Raw genomic sequence first — 17,047 nt, forward strand, 5'->3', positions numbered from 1 at the left:
TTTAAAATAACGATGGTATGTCTTGAATTTTTCTAAAATTTCAGTGCAACATTTGACATGAAATTTGTTATAAAACAACAATGGTAGACTTTTAAATTTAGTTCCTATTTTTCATTATTTTTTATTAGTACTTTTATTATAAATTTTAAGAATATTTTAATAAAAATTAACTTTTGAGAACTAAAATTTATGATTTACTAAAATAACATTTGAAAGAAGAGAGAGAATAAAATGTTAGTTTAATTTTTTTTCTAAGAATAATATTAAAAATGTTATTCATTTCCCTATTTTGTCTGACGACGGCGCGAACCATCAGAATGGCTCTTTCGGTGGACTGTCGCCGGAGTTAGTCCAAACGCCGTTGTAATTTCGGGACTCGGGAGCACCATCTCTTTCATGGATTCCTTTCGAGTTTCTCCCTATCAGTCTAACTCCTTCCGGAGACCACCAATCCATTAGGGTTCGTCAGAGTTGCGATCCTATTCCACCCGTGATCGCGAGCTCTGACCGATTAAACAAACTGGGCGCTTGTTCTCGTCTCCATAAGTGCCTCCAAGTTATATTGCTCTGTCTCCTCAAGGGTTTTATGATCCCCTTTCGCTTTTGACTTGAGGATGTCCATGTTCTGAAATTTTGAAGTATGTTTCCCTTTAATCTGATGCAAATCCATTTTCTAACGGAGAACTGTTTCGAGTGGCTTTTTCAATTCACTCTGTATTTTTCCTTTCTCTACTTGTAGGAGATTAAGATGACTCAACCATCAGTGATACTTGCAACCGCTAGCTATGATCATACTATTAGGTTTTGGGAGGCCAAAAGTGGTCGCTGTTACCGAACCATACAATATCCTGATTCTGTTAGTTCATAAATCCTTTCTGTTCTCTGTGTTTCTTGGTTATTCTGAAAGGAGCTTTGGTAGTATAACAAATTGAATAAATAAGAAAGTTATCACATTCTCGGAATATTATGTCATAACAAGTTACTATAAATCATGTTCCTTACCCATTGGTAGTTTACCTTAAATCTTGACTAACTAGGGTTGATGATGAATGTCTTTTACTCCTGATTATCATGAATTATGTGACAGCAAGTTAATAGACTGGAGATTACCCCAGACAAAAGATATTTGGCTGCTGCTGGTAATCCTCACATACGGTTGTTTGATATCAATTCAAACAGCCCTCAACCAGTATGTAACCTGCTCTAACACCTTACTATTGTTATTTTAACTTTTCTTCATCTATTTTTCTTTTCTTCCAGAATCTTTTTAGATATAAGCTGAGTGAAAATAAATACTCCTTTCATTTTCTAATGCGTCTGTTCTTTCTACTTTTACTCCCAAACTACATGGCAGATAATGAGTTATGATTCACATACTAACAATGTAATGTCAGTGGGGTTTCAATGTGATGGGAACTGGATGTATTCAGGTTCTGAGGATGGCACAGTAAAAATATGGGATTTAAGGTACATAAAGTGTTCAAAATATGGGACTTGATGTTGTTTAGACTTACATTCAAGGTTACCTGGACTTATTTCGAGAAATTCAGGGCTCCTGGTTGTCAGAGAGAGTATGAAAGTCGTGCTGCAGTTAACACCGTTGTTTTACATCCTAATCAGGTTATATATCACATTACCCCCTTTTTTGCAGTTTCATATTATTTAACTTCAAAGCTTATTAGCCCTACTTGGGTGGTGGAAATTTGTTCCTTGTCTCAATAATAATAGTACTGCGCAAGAAAATTCACTAGAGCCTGTCCTAAATGCAATATCCATTTACTTTTTGGGCATGAAAAGGAATATTAATTTTACAATTTTCATTTAACCAATTCTGTCTTGCTTTCCTAGGAAAGATTCATCCTAGGGAAAATTAATAACCTTATCATCTTGCTTTTGCATTGTTAACCAAATTTCTCTCATTTGTAGACTGAACTGATATCTGGAGATCAAAATGGTAATATCCGTGTGTGGGATTTGACTGCAAATTCATGCAGCTGTGAATTGGTATGGCTTTGTGCATTTCATTTGTGTAATCGTAATTGAATGTGCCTCTGCCTTTTCATACTTTGTTTGAAAATAACTGTAGGTTGTCGTATTACTCTTTGTGGTGTCAGGCTAACACACTTTAAAAGAGGAAAAATTACTTGAATGAAAATAAGATCTTTTGGTGAAAAATATTTGTAACTATTCTCAACATTATTGCTTAAAGTTTGAGATAAAAAGAAAAAGAAGTGAAAGGGACAAGCTGTCCTCGAGACAGTTAAACTGTGGAGGAAAGAAGGAACATTTTTAAGAGGAAGGGGATTGAAGTTTAGAGATAGAGGAGGTTCAAGAAATCAAAGAGCTCAGAACAGTAGTTCTGTTATAATGCTTCTTCTAAATTTTATGTTGAAGGACCTGAACCTTTAATTTAACCTATTTGCTATCTCCTAAATGCGAGTTTGTACGTTATTTACTGCCAAAAAATGAACAGAAGTTGCCTAGTGGCATGGATTATCATGGTTACATCCCAATAATTTAGTGCGTTTCCAGGTGCCAGAAGTGGATACAGCTGTAAGATCTTTGACGGTTATGTGGGATGGGAGCTTGGTAGTTGCAGCAAATAATCATGGCACATGTTACGTCTGGCGCTTGTTACGTGGCACCCAGGTTGTACCTAATGCCAAATGCTGATTATCGTCTGCTGTACAATTCAAATAGGCTAACTCATTTTTCTCTTTCAGACGATGACAAACTTTGAGCCACTTCATAAACTTCAAGCACACAAGGGATACATTCTCAAGTGTCTTCTTTCACCTGAATTCTGTGAACCCCATCGGTCTTATTACTCAAAACTTCCTAAATTCTATTTTCTTTTATTTCTTCTGGTTGAACAATATATGTTGGAATAAATGATTGTTGTGACTTGGATATTTCTTCAAATTATAACATTCACGTGGCTTCACATCTTTTAGATACCTTGCCACTGCATCTTCTGACAGCACTGTCAAAATCTGGAACGTCGATGGATTCACATTAGAAAAGACCCTTATAGGTATCTGGCTCTCATTTATCTAGTGTTATTTCTGTCAAATTATCACTATACTGGATCTTCCTGGCAGTTACTGAGAAGTAAGTATAGTGCTTTACTTTGCAATTCCATGTGCTTTTCAGGACACCAACGCTGGGTGTGGGACTGTGTCTTCTCAGTTGATGGTGCATATCTTATAACAGGTGACTAAGTTATTGACAAAGCCTCAGTAGGCAATATTTTCTACCTAATTTTCTTCGAAAGCATTGATCTCTGTTGACCATTATGCAAACCATTATGCATTTTGGTGCAGTGGGTTAAGGGAGTGAGAAATATATCTACTTATCACGGATCTAGACCAAAGTAGCCATTTTTGTTAGATATTAAATAGCCTACAAGCTTGTAAAAAAGAAAAAGGTGTGGATATTCATAGTTATAAAGATAATAAACTTTAACTACAAGAATGACAATTAGAATGGATAGACTTCTGCTATTTTTTTAGTTGATTATTTCTATTTTGGCATTCTCATTGATGCATCCGTAAAACCTTTACTGTAAGTTTGCGGAAATAACTCAGGGTTTTGTGATTGTAGCTTCTTCTGATACTACGGCAAGACTCTGGTCCATGTCAACTGGCAAAGAGATGAAGGTTTATCAAGGTCATCATAAAGCAACTATTTGTTGTGCCCTTCACGATGGAGCCGAGCCATCGTCGGGTTGAAACTGGAGTTGGTGGTCATAGTGTGTGGTATACAGCCACCTCCTTTTCCGTCATTTGTAAATTATAAAGATATTTGGTTGAGTCTTCCAGTAAGTGACATATTTATAAATCAAACAATTTTATTCTTCGGCAATAGAGCTAAATAATTTATCAATTTTCTGTCTTTTGATCACGAGCATTGATCATAGTCACTCTGCCTAACCATCTTATTGTTTTGAAAATGAGTGAAATTCAGTGTTTATTTTTTTTTTTATTCTGGTGTAGAGCTTCAGTTAATCAAGGGTCAAAAATTTGGAAGCAGGACTATGGTGGTTTTTTATACTGTTGGTTGGGACATTTAATAAGATATTATGAGATGGTTATAGGAATGGAACTTGAATAATACAGGCAGTGAGTCAGGTGAACGTGATTGGAATGATACTGAGACGGTTAGCATGACCGGTCGAAATGACATGAGAGATGTTACCTTTGGCGGATGTTTTTCTTATCTACAAGGCCTGGAAACTAAACCAAGAAATGGGTTTGATTTGAATCGTACTATTAAACTTTGAAAAGTTTCATTCTAACACGAAACCTTTCATAGAATAACTTTTAGAAGACTCTTGTGTTGAATTTGTAGGCGTAAAAATTTGTGTTGCTTGTATTTTGCATGTGATCAATTCTAAATACAAAATAAATAAATAAAACTTGGGAAGTTAAAAAATAAAACGAAGAGGGAAGAAAATGGAAAAAAGAAAAAAAGTTAAGGTAACGAGGTTGAAAGAAATACTGCATTGCAAACATATCCATGTTCATTTAAAACAACCATCTAATCTTATAATATTTTGGTGTTACCATCATAAAATTTGTTTTAAAACAAAATTTAAAGATTAAAAAGATCCTTTAATAATTAATAGAGTAATTAGAGTAAACCATTACCGTTTTACCAAAAAAAAAAAAGAAGAAGACCTCCTACCCAATTCTTCCGTTATTAGAAAAGATAGATTAACAAGTTGGGCTTTTATTAAGTCACTGAAATAAACATAAGAAAAAGAAAAGTACCATCTCAACCTGGGGAAAGCTTGGCTCCACCAAGTAGAGAACTACAAGTCAGACCAACAGATAATCCTAATAAAAATTAGCAAAATTAAACAATTCTAATATTGCTTTTCTCATTAAAGCTCTGTGGGCATCCAGGATGGGATTTGGATGGTTCGGCTTGCAGTATCAGATGCAAACATATACACAAACCAAAGAAAATTTCAGCAAAATTTCTATAAAAGCCTGCATTGGTTATTCACTTAGAGAGGTGAATAAAATCGTCTCTTCATTCAAAACTCTCTCCGCTCAGATGTTCTCCATGTACTTCAACTTCATGCCACTGCTTGCTATGATACACACAACAAATATTGCATTGCTCATTTCTATAGCTCCCTCTGAGTTTGGAGTGGAGCAGGGTAGATTTCTCAAGGGTTCTCATTGTTCTTTGTCTGCTACCAACCTCCAAATATCGATGGCCACCGACCACACTGCATAAGAAGCTAGTTGTATTTAATGACATAATAAATACTTTTTGATGAAGTGAACAAAAATCCCAAAATGAAAGAGGGGTTAAATAGCAATCAGATACTCACTCAGTGGCTAGGCTACCTAGGATGCAATAGTTCTTGCTCAATGGATTCAAATTCTTTAAGGTTGGTAACTACATTTTGAACTTTTCTTGATAATTGGTCGGTATGTTCTTCAACAATTTTCATAAATGCAGCAAGCTGTTCTTGGTATGTCGAACATAACCGTTTCTTATTCCGCAGCTCTATAGTGAGTTCCTGTATTTGCTTGTCTTTTTCATCCTGCAAGGAAAGTTCAAAATCAATGATTTTTCATCATGATGCAATACTATAATTATCTATCAGTCACCCACAGAAAATTTTGGCTATAAACATACAATTCAATCTTATATAGTTCTAGTTAAAGATTTTTTTCTTTATTAATCTTTCGTTAAGTTTCCAATCTCTCGTCAGTTTACTAGTTTCCTAAACTAGGAATGGTATAGTAGAATACTCACGAGCAACTAATATGCTAGGTGGGTGATCACCATGGTTTCCAACCATTAAGATAGAGGTGAAAATGCAGACAATCACGTGACGCATCACAAATGAAAGCATCAAAACATGTTACGTTCTAAAAGATCAATGAAATTCACCTATAGAACAAGAAGGCTAGGTAACATATCGGTTGGTGGTTGAAAAGGGGAAGACATGCCTGGAAGGTGAGAAGCTCAAGTTAGTATGTATGAAAAATTGTACTTCTCCCGAATCTTAGTAATTACCTCAGTATAGCCATCAGTATTAAGACTTTGAATAGTTATATTCATTTGTCATCTTGTCATGTGTGTGTGCAGCTACCTGGTTACAACACTCCAAAAAGCTAAAAAAAAAAACAGACACAAAGATGAAATGTAGGAAGTTCGGAAATGGAGAACAAGTTGGCTTAGGGGGGATGGCAGTCTCAAGGAGAATCCGGTCATTGTAATTTGTTCCACAATGTAGAAGCAAGAAAGGAGCGTCATCCTAAAGAATTTCATAACAAAATACCAGACAGGGCCAAAGCCATATTGAGTCTATATATCTGTATATGTGTACATATATCATATATTTACACACGTTTTTTTAAAGAACTGAACATTCACTAAGAAAGAATGAACGAACACAAGAGCATCCGAAAAACAAGCTCACAAGCGAGAATTTTCCATTAAAGGAAGGATCTCCGATCTAGAAAATAAGACCCAACTTACTGTTACAAAAAGGTTTCTTTGCCTACACCCAAATAAAAACATCGAACCTAGCAAGAGACTGAACATCATAAGGACCTCTTTCTAAGCTTCGAAAGGTTCTTTTGTTTCTTTCTCGAAAGGCCCAACAAAACAACACACCCCATATCACCCCATATAGAGTCTATATTAGCACTTCTAAGGGAATAAGCATGTTATTTACTTCTCCTTAATTCATATTTCATCCAAACGAGTTAGCAAGTATATTGCCTATATAACTTTTGCTTCGCCAAACCCAAGCATCCTACCAAACTCCAAAGTGGATTTTCAATTCTCCTCCATAACAGGCTGAACTAATCATGGTCAGGTCAGTTTTATTTAATAGATGTATTCATATTAGTCAGTTAAAAGGCCAGGTTTCCTCCTAGCAAAACTAAAATTATGGTCAAACCCATACTCGAACTTAAAGAGGTTAGAGGTAGCGGTGGCATGTGCATCAATAAAATATGTAAACAATAGTTCAGTCGCTTCGCTAAAATTAAAACTTACTGTGACATAGTGATTAGATAATATGCAGAACAAGAAAATTGCAGCTTTAATGTGCGAGGTGACAAATTTGTTTTTGGATAAACTTCATAAATTCATCTTTGTTTTCCTATCTTTAACAATCCATTCATTTTAATACTAGGACTAATATAAACACTATGCATGATCAAGAATTCTTCAAGCTAAAAATTCGTCAAGTGCAAGAATCACTAGTGACAGTCTTCCTGGATCTTAGAAAATTTTGCTGCTTCCTTGATATACTTGCTTCTGAGAGAGAAAGTTATGTCCTATGATCAGAAAAAACCCATTTTAATCTCCAACAATTTTTTTTATTTAAATTCTAAAATGTCACTCATTGACTTCAAATGGGTTTAATCCCTTCTTTAAATCAAACGAATAAACTCTAATATAAGAAAAAGTATTGAATGAGGTTGCCACAATACCTCTTAATGATTGATATGGATTAATCTACTTGCTTCCTAATAACCACTTGATACATATTTGAGGAATCTTTGTACCTTTTCTCTAATACATCCAATGTTTCAAAAATATCTGCCACATTGTAACGACCTCTCAACATAATTTTTCTGAACTCTCAGGCACTCGACCACGAACACAAATTCCTTATCTTTTCAAGATACAAAACAGCACTTCCATTACGAGAAAAGAATTAATTCTAGATGGTGCAAGACATCAGAATTGTACAAAGCTAAACCAACAAAACACGGGCGGTGCCAGGTCATAACTCACGGGGCCACAACCAAAAAATCCCTTCCATCCTAAATTTATCCACATCAACAATGGTCATTTTCCAAGACAAAGTATATGAGCATCACCCATGTTTGATATGATAATGGAAGGAAAAAGGGCATGAAAATAAACTAAAAGACAACATCTAAAATAAAGACCAAATTCAGTATGGAGAAAATTAAATATAGTGTGTAACTGTGCAGGTTGGTAGGAGAATGCAAAGATCAGAATGGTTGATGAAACTAGAAGCTATTCCCTAAAAACAAGGTAACAACTATAGTTAATATACATAATCTTTGAATTTTTATAGATACCCTATAAAGCAGTTGATGGTGCGGAGAGGCAAAGATGTTTTCGCTTCCATCTCCCTTAAAGAGTAAAGAACGCAGTTTTATTCTAAAATACTATGTTCGATTGAAGATAATAATAGGGGAAGAGAAACACTTACCATGGTCTGCCGAGCTTCACGAGCAGAAACCACAAGAGGATGATTATGTTCCTTTACAAACTTTGTAATCACCCATTTCCCAGACTTATCATATTTGACATGAATCATTGCCTTACAGCCTTCTCGTGTACTCGGCCGTGGCTTCCGAACTGCCCCAAATTTACCTCGGATACTGACACAATGTCCCTCTTTGTTGCATCCAAGTCTTCGAGCAAGTATTCGTCCATCTTTTTCAGAACGGCGACAGGACATCACACGCATAACAAATCCCAGTTGACGAGCATACTTATCATAGAAAATCTTGGCAGCATCTTCCGATTCAAATTCCATTCCCTCATAAGGCTCAAGAATAATATCTCCATCACAATCATTTAGTTCTGTTCCCGCTGGACTCTCTAACGATCCTCCCTCTATCCCTTCCTCTCCCTCGTCTGCGTCCACTGCCAGAAGACATCTTTCACTATTATCTCTCAAATCCATCTGAAAGTTATCAATATTTATAACTAAATCACTCAGGAAGCAAGTAGAAAAAAGAATGATAAATGATCACACATTGATTTCTAAAAGCACATGAAAAAAAAATCCCTCCTGACTAAATTAACAGGGTAGAAAAGAGGGGAAAAAGGGAAGGAGACAGAGAAAAACTGACATAAAACATCAAATATAAATATCCCATTTCCTAATTTAGATCATCCAAAAAAAAATGGCGGCAAACCCAAGTCCTGAAATGGGAAACTAGAGTCGACTCTGTAAAGCAAAATTCGCTCTGTGTGTTAAGTAAACAGAAATTACAATGGAATTACCAATAAAGAATGAAACCCAGAAGAAGAATACAGTTTTCAAGCGTAATCAATTCAATTATTTTATCATAACTTCGAACGTCGAGAATTTGGAAAAGAGTTAAAAGAAAAAGAAGTAGGAGACACAATACCGTTGAAAGAATTGACTGGGTACGAGCAAGAAAGAAAGGGAGTGGCGGGGCGGCGTTGGGTTTTGGCTGATTAAATATGAAAGAAGCTTCGAGAAAAAGAGTTGAGGATGGAGGGAAATGGGAGTGAAAAAGAAGATAAAAGAAGGTGAAAACTGAAAAAAGAGATGTGTAGTGTGTTGTGTTGTGTTGTTGCCTTGTGATGTGGATTGGGATTTTGGGCTTTAGATCCAAAACACTCAGTTGGTCCAATCAAACAAATTCATTTTCTTTTCTTTTCTTTTTAGTTAAAATGTTATTTAAAACTTATTCAGAAAAAAATAAAATAGGTTTAATTTTCAAAGACAAAAATAAAAAATGAAAGGGTTATCAACGATTTGAACTTTCAATTGTTGGTCCATAAGTATTAAAAGTGTACGTTTTTAGTCTTAGATTACAAGATAAACACGTTTGGTTTTTAAGTTTTCAAAATATATCTTATTAATTTATAGATATTGTTTATATTAATAAAAATTAGCGGTAGCAAACTTTATTAATGATTAAGATTATCTTATAATTAAAAAGATATAATATATATAGTGGATATTTTCAAATATAGCATAATTAACCAAAAATATATATAAAACATAACGAAATTTAAGATTATATCGATAATAACATCGAGTATGAATGTTTGTGTAGTATTTTGTAAAATATATTTTCAGTGGTCGTACTATATTCAATAACTTTTATATGTACAATTGTTTTTTTTAATTATAGAAATATTATAAAACATATCAAAGGAGGGTTCAATTTGAAAATAAGTGTATGTTGAAAAAAAACTAAAATGTTTCATAAATCCCTCAAAATATTAATATTTTGAATTTGAATTTGAATTTGAATTTGTACGTTATTAAAGTTAGATAACATCAATATTTAATTCCTTAAATTAAATTGGGTAATTAACTAGAGTCATACATGTGGAGTGGAGATATTGGAAGCTAATTATTTGTTGATATTGGACTAACCAAAGTAATAATGTCTTATTTGCAAATTGTTGTGCCACCTTTTTTTCTTTCTTCTATCACATTGTGGATTAATAATTATGATAATATTAAATTTTAAAATTATATTTCAACATGAATGATCTTAAGTGTTTTCAACAATAAAAAAAATAAAACTAAAATATTCGTGGTTAAAACAAAAATCAATAAATAAATAAATATATATATATAAATAAAGACTTAGAAATCTTAAATAATATGAAACTTTCCTTCTCAATCTTAATTATCTTTTATCGTTCATCTGACCTTCTGTGGTTTGATCCTTGTTTATTTTGTTTTCATATTTTAGGGTCCGTTTGGTAATGTTCTTATTCTCTGTTTCTTGCTCTTTGTTTCCTGTTTCTACTTTTTTTAGAATAAGAAACAGGAATGTGAATAAGAAACAGGAATGTATTTGATAAATGTTTCTGTTTCTTGAAAAAAATAAACAGAAACAAAAAATGTATTTGATAATTGTTTCTTGTTTCCTGATCTTCTTCTAGATTTATTTTTTATTTTTCACATCTACTTCAATTAAACATTAAATAAAAATATAGGTCATCCATCAAATATAAAAAAAAGTAAAATTATCAAAAGTTTATGCATTTAATACGAAGAAGTACTGATGCACAGATAAAAATAATAACATAAACATAAAATTGTATCTATCCTTCAAATATTGCCAAATTTAATTGCAAATATCATCTCTCATTCGGGCCATTTCTCATAGATGATGTCGACTCACTTCTTAATCCATCAATTTCAACAACTCATCGATATTTTGTGACATCTAGAATGTACTATTGATTTTAAAGTAAGTTATTATGTCTTCAATATTCAAAATTGAAATAAACAAAATAAAATTTAACCTTTAACTCTGCTACTTATGATACTTGAAAAACCCACAACGAAAACTCAGATTTACGCAAAGAGAAAGACAAAAACTATGGATCTGGGGAAGAGGAAGAGTCAAACGAAAACTATAGATCCGACGAAGAGGAATAATCAATCAAAAACTATGGATCCGACGAAGAGGAACAGTCCAGCGAAGAGGAATAGTCTGGATTGTAAAGGAAGATAATGAGTGAAAGAGAGGAAGAGAATGATTATTTGAGGAAGAGGATGGAGATCGGAAGAAAAGGAAACCAACAAAAATAATTAAGAAAAAAGAAAAGGAAACAAATAAAATAATTGAGAAAAAGAAAAGGAAACCATCCAAAAAGGAAACAATAAAATATAATTGAGAAACAATAAAATGAAACCGATACAAATAATTGAGTAACAACACAAGAAAACAAATAAAAATAATTGAGAAAAAGGAAAAAAAATCAATAAAAATAATTAAAAAAGAAAAAGAAAACCGATAAAAATAATTGAGAAAAAAGAAAAGAAAACAAATATAAATAAATTGAGAAAGAGGAAACTAGAAAAAAAATATTTTTTTTTGTTTCCAATAATTTATTATAAAATGAGAAAAAATCGAGAAACTTTAGACACAGTAAACATACCAAGCGGATCCTTAATTTTTAATGTTCAAACAAATCAATTAAAATAGCAAAAGAGTAAACATATACTTCTATAATTCAACCAAGATTTTGCTCATTAAATAATCAAACCAAATTCAAAAGTTTTTGCCCATTGAGCAATGAAATTGAAATCAAATTCAAATAAACATTCTTTTTCTTCTTCCAAATTAACCACACCAATTACCACTACCACTACCACTGCTTAACAAGTTTCTCTTTCCCATGTTTACATAACATTTTTCTCTGTATTCCTCCCAACCCCTCCTATTCTTTTCTTAACTTCTTACAAGTAGTAGGCAAAGAAAGACACGAGACAAGCACCAATGAAGGCTCCAACAGCTGGCAAAGCAGCAGTTGCATCGGAGGACAGGCTGGGTGCCGGAGCTGGCCCTTCACTGGTGGCCATGGTAGCACTCACGGCGGCAGCCGCAAGGATGGCACAGGTCACCTTCTTCATGTCCATGGTGGTAAACAAAAAACAAGAAAATGAGAAAGAAGAGACCCGCTTAGGAAAAGCAACTATCTTTCTTAATGCAATAATAATTGAGCTTCACTGAGCGGGTCTGAAGAAAATGAGAGATCTTGGAGGGACTTTATAGGTTTTGTTTGATGGTATTTTTAGGCCAAAACAGTTTGTGATTTTTTTGGTTTGTTTGTTATTGCAAATTAAACATAAAAAATAGGGTGTAATTGGTTGTTTGATTTGGTGAATGAAACTATTCTCATGCTTTTCTTTTTTGGCTGTTGAATAAAGCAAATTTAAAAAAGAAAAGGTTTTGTATCTCTATTATTTGGTTTTTATCTATCTTTTACGATTTTTAGAAGTAATAGTCTCAAATGATATAAATTAGGTGGTCACTATCTCGATATTTTGATTATGTTTATTAGTTATGTTCGAGATTATAACGACAGTAGTGAATATTTTTTGTATCATTTTGCATCAAAGGTGATATTGAGTGATATACCATTCAAGTTTAAGCAACACTAAAGTAATTAATAGAGCTTTTAGTATATATAAATATGAAGACAACCATAATTTTATTAGGCCTTTGACACCTATTAAGAAAATATAAAAAATCGAAAAGTAAAACCACATATATTCATGACGTTCCTAAAATAGCATATATATATATATATATATATATATATAAACTTAAGCTAGGACCTTTGATGGTCCAATCACATGCATACAAAGTCATTCTATGTAATAATATCTTTCACTCATTGTAGCTCCCAAAGAGAAAAAGAATAATAATTTTCAATTATTAAGTTCCTATTTTACTTTTTTGAATTGACGTGACACATAAATGTGGTGAGCTAAAGAAGACAGAGAGTAATTGTTAGTATGCAAATAGATGTAAATAGGCTTCTAACTACAAGAACATATAATGACCTAAGGATGACTCAATATTGCCTTAACATGATAAGAAGAGAAAAATTAACTAAAGTTTGAAAATTTGATAGCAGAATTTAAACTTCCTCTTTAGTTCTTGTTTTGTGGCCCGTTCTTTAGCGAAGATGTGTAAAACTTTATTTAAAGAACAATACATATATTTGAATGACATAGAAATATGTTCGTCTTTTTGCAATCACTCCAATAATAAAGAAAAAAGGAAGAAATAAGAGTTTTAACACATGGAATAAACTTTCGTTTGACAAAGAAAATATGACACTAAAGTAGTAATTTGATCTAAAAACTTTTCTAGAAAACATGTGATGTTAGTGAGAACAAGACATGAAAAGGAATTTCTTCATCATTTAGAAGTTGTCCAAGACAGAAAGTGAAACACATTTATGTCGTCAAGAGATGTGTATCTGCAAAGATAACAGTATGTTAAGAGCCATTAGAGGTTAAATGTAATTAGAATCCATTCTCACAATTAGGTCGAGTTGATCCTAAAAATAAAAGCTCAAATTTGGTTTAATTAAGCTAGCTTATGCTAAAAAACTTAAGATAATGTCTCTTCTTGAATCAGGACACTTCAACATTATTTACTATAACACAACTCCAACGGCCCAATTCTTGAACTTGAATTAATATAACTAATTGGAAAATTTTTCGAGAAAAGTTTTTGTAGTTATTCGGAAAGAGTTAGTTATATGTTAGATACTCTCATTTCTTTTATCTTACCAAGTTAACAACTTTTTTCTTTTCTTTTGAATCTCCATATAGCCAAACTTGCTTAATAGAGGAGTTCCATTCAACTCTCTGATTTTTCTTAGATTTTAAAGGCCTCGTTAATCTTAAGATAAATTATGTAAACTTTTTTTCGAGTTTGGTTTCCTTTTCAAAGAAAAATTCATCATACACGTAACCAAACTATAGTTTTCCTTTTTACTTTTTAGTTCGAGATATTTGTACACTATTATTTAAATCCAAAAGAAATCATTCTTAACTACTCATTATCTCATATTAGTCCTCCTTCAACATTTTCAAAAACTGTTTATAAACAAAATATTAATAACGAAAAGAAATCTCCACATATCTCCTTCAATAGTATAGTATTATCTCCATAATTTTATTTCTAGTTTTTCTCACCAATTACATGTTGATCTAGCTAACACGCGAGACTTTTAGTTGCACTCCCAATAAGTAGTATTGTTGTATTAAATGAAAAAAAAAAAAAAAAAGACATAAAACACACTTTGATTTCACCCTTGCACTAATTGAAACCAATAATATATATCTTAACCCTTTCATAATATCAAAGTTCAGCAGCAATGAGTTGAGAGTAGGAGACAATATATTGCATAGAGAGAGAAGAACATATTGAGAGAGATGATTTTTGTCCACATTACAGAAGTATAGAGAGCCTATAACTTCTCAAGTTGTTTGTTTAACTATTATTTACATGGGCCTCCCCTCTCTGCCCAAAAACCCACCATTATGATTATGTGTGGGCAGCCTGTGAGTTTTTTCAGGGTCAGGTTGTAGAGAGCTCCCTTTTGCTTTCTGTACAGAAGAAGCTGTCACACCCTGGGAAGAATCTGAGGCGGATGAGGATCGATATTATACATTTCATCCTCTTTCTCATCATTACCATAAACCTATCATTTGACGTTTCAAACGACTCTCTTTAGATTAGGGGTCAAAGCGATGGATATACATAAACTCTCCAGATTTTACTTGTACACATTATCTCCATATTAATAGTATTATGTACTTCGTTGCTCTTCAGATAATGAAGTTGTTTCTCTTCTCCTTCTATACACATGATTAACATACACTAACGCAATCTATTTTTGTTGTTTTTTCTGTTCTTGCTAGCTAATTTGTTTTTTGACATACAATACTCGAACGCATTACGGTTTACATCCATCTCTTCGTTACATATTTTCTTAACGACACATGCTTTATGTCAATTAGGAGGGGAAGTTTTTTTCTTCAGAAATTATCTTGAAAAGTTTATCGAATGACAATTTATGATTGAACACATTTGAATGAGTTATATGTAAAAAGTTATAATTTAAAATGGACTTGAGTAATTTTTTAAAAGAATATATAATCGAATAATTTGATTAAAAGCACGATGATAAATATAGTCTTCAATTAAATTATTTGATCAAAGTGTACATTTTTTTTTACAGATGATGTCACATCCCCTTCTCAACAGTTTTAAGCCAATCATTAAGTACGTTTCTTCCCTTCTTAAGTTTTCAAGTTGTCCTTTTTTTCTGAACTCCTCCATTTTGTCCCCTTCCATCATCCCTAAGTTGAATGAACACAAAACCCATTTTTCCTATGAGTACTTTTCTTCACAATTGAAACCCTAAAATGTTTATTACAATTTATATATATATATATATATATATATATATATATATATATATATATATGTAACTTTCCTAAAATTTATGTAATTTGGGATTCTATTAAGTAGTACTAGAGAATGGATATGTTTTCCCCCTTCTAATTGTGAGTTTTTTTTTTTTCTAAAAAATTGAATTTTCTTTTCAAGTGTTTAATATAAACACAAACATAAAACTATATAAAAGTTGCCAAACATTAAACATATTTTTTTAAAAATGATATAAAAAGGCACTAATAATTTAAAAGTATTTATATTCTAATATAAACTTTAGATATTTTGTAAAAAAGAAAATAAGTTCTAAATTATATTATATTAATCAACGTAATAACTACAGATAATTTACTTTACATTTCCACATAAAAACATTATAATGAAATGACTTTGACAACAAACATGGAATCTCAAAGGATTAAATTAACACAAAAACACCAAGAACATAGGGACCCCATGTTTTAGAAGATAATTTTCCAAAAAAGAATATTGAAACCAGACTTATTGTAGCTACGACAATTTCCACAGTACAACACCATAATTAATTAGCGGGATAACAATAATTAAATGTGCAATTTTATTTGGCTAAACCATGCATATTTAGTTTCTTTTTAGTATGATAACGGGAACGAAAGGATTGGACTATTCACTTTTATTAAAAAAGATTATTGCAATAAAACAATTGAGTTAAATTTACTTTGACAACTTTTACGAACTTAATTATTAATTCATATGAATAAGGACATCAATAGATGGTGGATCAAATCACTTCGTTTACAACGTTGCTTATCAATACTACCTTATTTTCTATTTGAGCTCTCTAAAATACGATATATTCATCATCAATCTATTGAAAAGCTTATAAAGCAAAACCCAACAACCAAACATCAGTCTCCAAAGAAGATGAGATACATGGTAAAGGGAGAAAATAACTCACTGCAAAAACAGAAGACTTAGAAAAGGACACTGAAGCTGGTAGATCAATTATGAGTTGCTTTCTTATTCTCTTAGAGAATTTTACGAGATAAAAAACAAAAAAGAAATAACATTTACATGATGAATGAGATAGTGAGCCCAGGAAAAAGAATAGTAAAATCATAATTTTAATTATTCAAAGTTTGATGACGTCGATTGAATCTAATATCCATCTCTATAAAAGAATTATGTCCGTTCCAAGAAACAAGAATGTGTTTTAAGTTTATAACTAATAAACTTTGATACTTACCCACTCATAAATTAGGAGTTGCATTCAAATGGTATATCCATCAAGTCAAAATTAGAAAAGGGGAATCCACGTTACAAACAATCTCAATCATATAAACTTATGTTTTGATATTAAATCATCATCAATGACCAAAAGGTAAGTTGTTATATTAAAGTAAGTGTAATTATATCAATAATTATGATCAATACACCAAACAAACAAATTAAAAAGGAAAGTAAACAAAAATAGAATAGAATATTGAGAAGTGTATATATATATATATATATTATATATATATGATGGATGATGATGTGTATGGCATATAGGGATTCTGGGGATT

At 32.1% G+C, this 17,047-nt stretch overlaps 2 protein-coding genes across 7 annotated transcripts; one reads left to right on the plus strand and one right to left on the minus strand.

Annotated features, from left to right (window-relative positions):
- Positions 1–229: 229 nt before the first annotated feature.
- LOC103486798 (target of rapamycin complex subunit LST8-1) lies at positions 230–3,885 on the plus strand. The gene is made up of 11 exons (XM_008444881.3): positions 230–638; positions 740–856; positions 1,088–1,189; positions 1,355–1,467; positions 1,551–1,620; positions 1,927–2,004; positions 2,533–2,649; positions 2,724–2,818; positions 2,955–3,034; positions 3,154–3,213; positions 3,604–3,885. The coding sequence occupies exons 2-11, from the start codon at positions 749–751 to the stop codon at positions 3,729–3,731; spliced, it is 951 nt and encodes a 316-aa protein (XP_008443103.1). The 5' UTR covers positions 230–638; positions 740–748; the 3' UTR covers positions 3,732–3,885.
- An 828-nt stretch (positions 3,886–4,713) lies between these two features.
- LOC103486797 (protein FAR1-RELATED SEQUENCE 5) lies at positions 4,714–9,325 on the minus strand. 6 transcript variants are annotated; one of them, XR_007820416.1, is made up of 5 exons: positions 9,156–9,325; positions 8,225–8,704; positions 5,914–5,972; positions 5,345–5,560; positions 4,714–5,239 (listed from the first exon to the last, which is right to left on the minus strand). XR_007820416.1 is itself a non-coding variant. In XM_051084026.1 (4 exons), the coding sequence occupies exons 2-3, from the start codon at positions 8,552–8,554 to the stop codon at positions 5,357–5,359; spliced, it is 534 nt and encodes a 177-aa protein (XP_050939983.1). In that variant the 5' UTR covers positions 8,555–8,664; positions 9,156–9,324; the 3' UTR covers positions 4,714–5,239; positions 5,345–5,356. The 6 variants fall into 6 exon arrangements, 4 of the variants coding, with proteins under 4 accessions (XP_050939983.1, XP_050939984.1, XP_008443098.2 ...); XR_007820417.1 differs by having other exon boundaries at positions 4,714–5,251; XM_051084026.1 differs by lacking the exon at positions 5,914–5,972 and having other exon boundaries at positions 8,225–8,664; positions 9,156–9,324.
- Between the last annotated feature and the right edge of the window lie 7,722 nt (positions 9,326–17,047).

This window comes from Cucumis melo, chromosome 4 (assembly GCF_025177605.1).
Source record: "Cucumis melo cultivar AY chromosome 4, USDA_Cmelo_AY_1.0, whole genome shotgun sequence".
Classification (NCBI taxonomy): Eukaryota; Viridiplantae; Streptophyta; class Magnoliopsida; order Cucurbitales; family Cucurbitaceae; genus Cucumis; species Cucumis melo.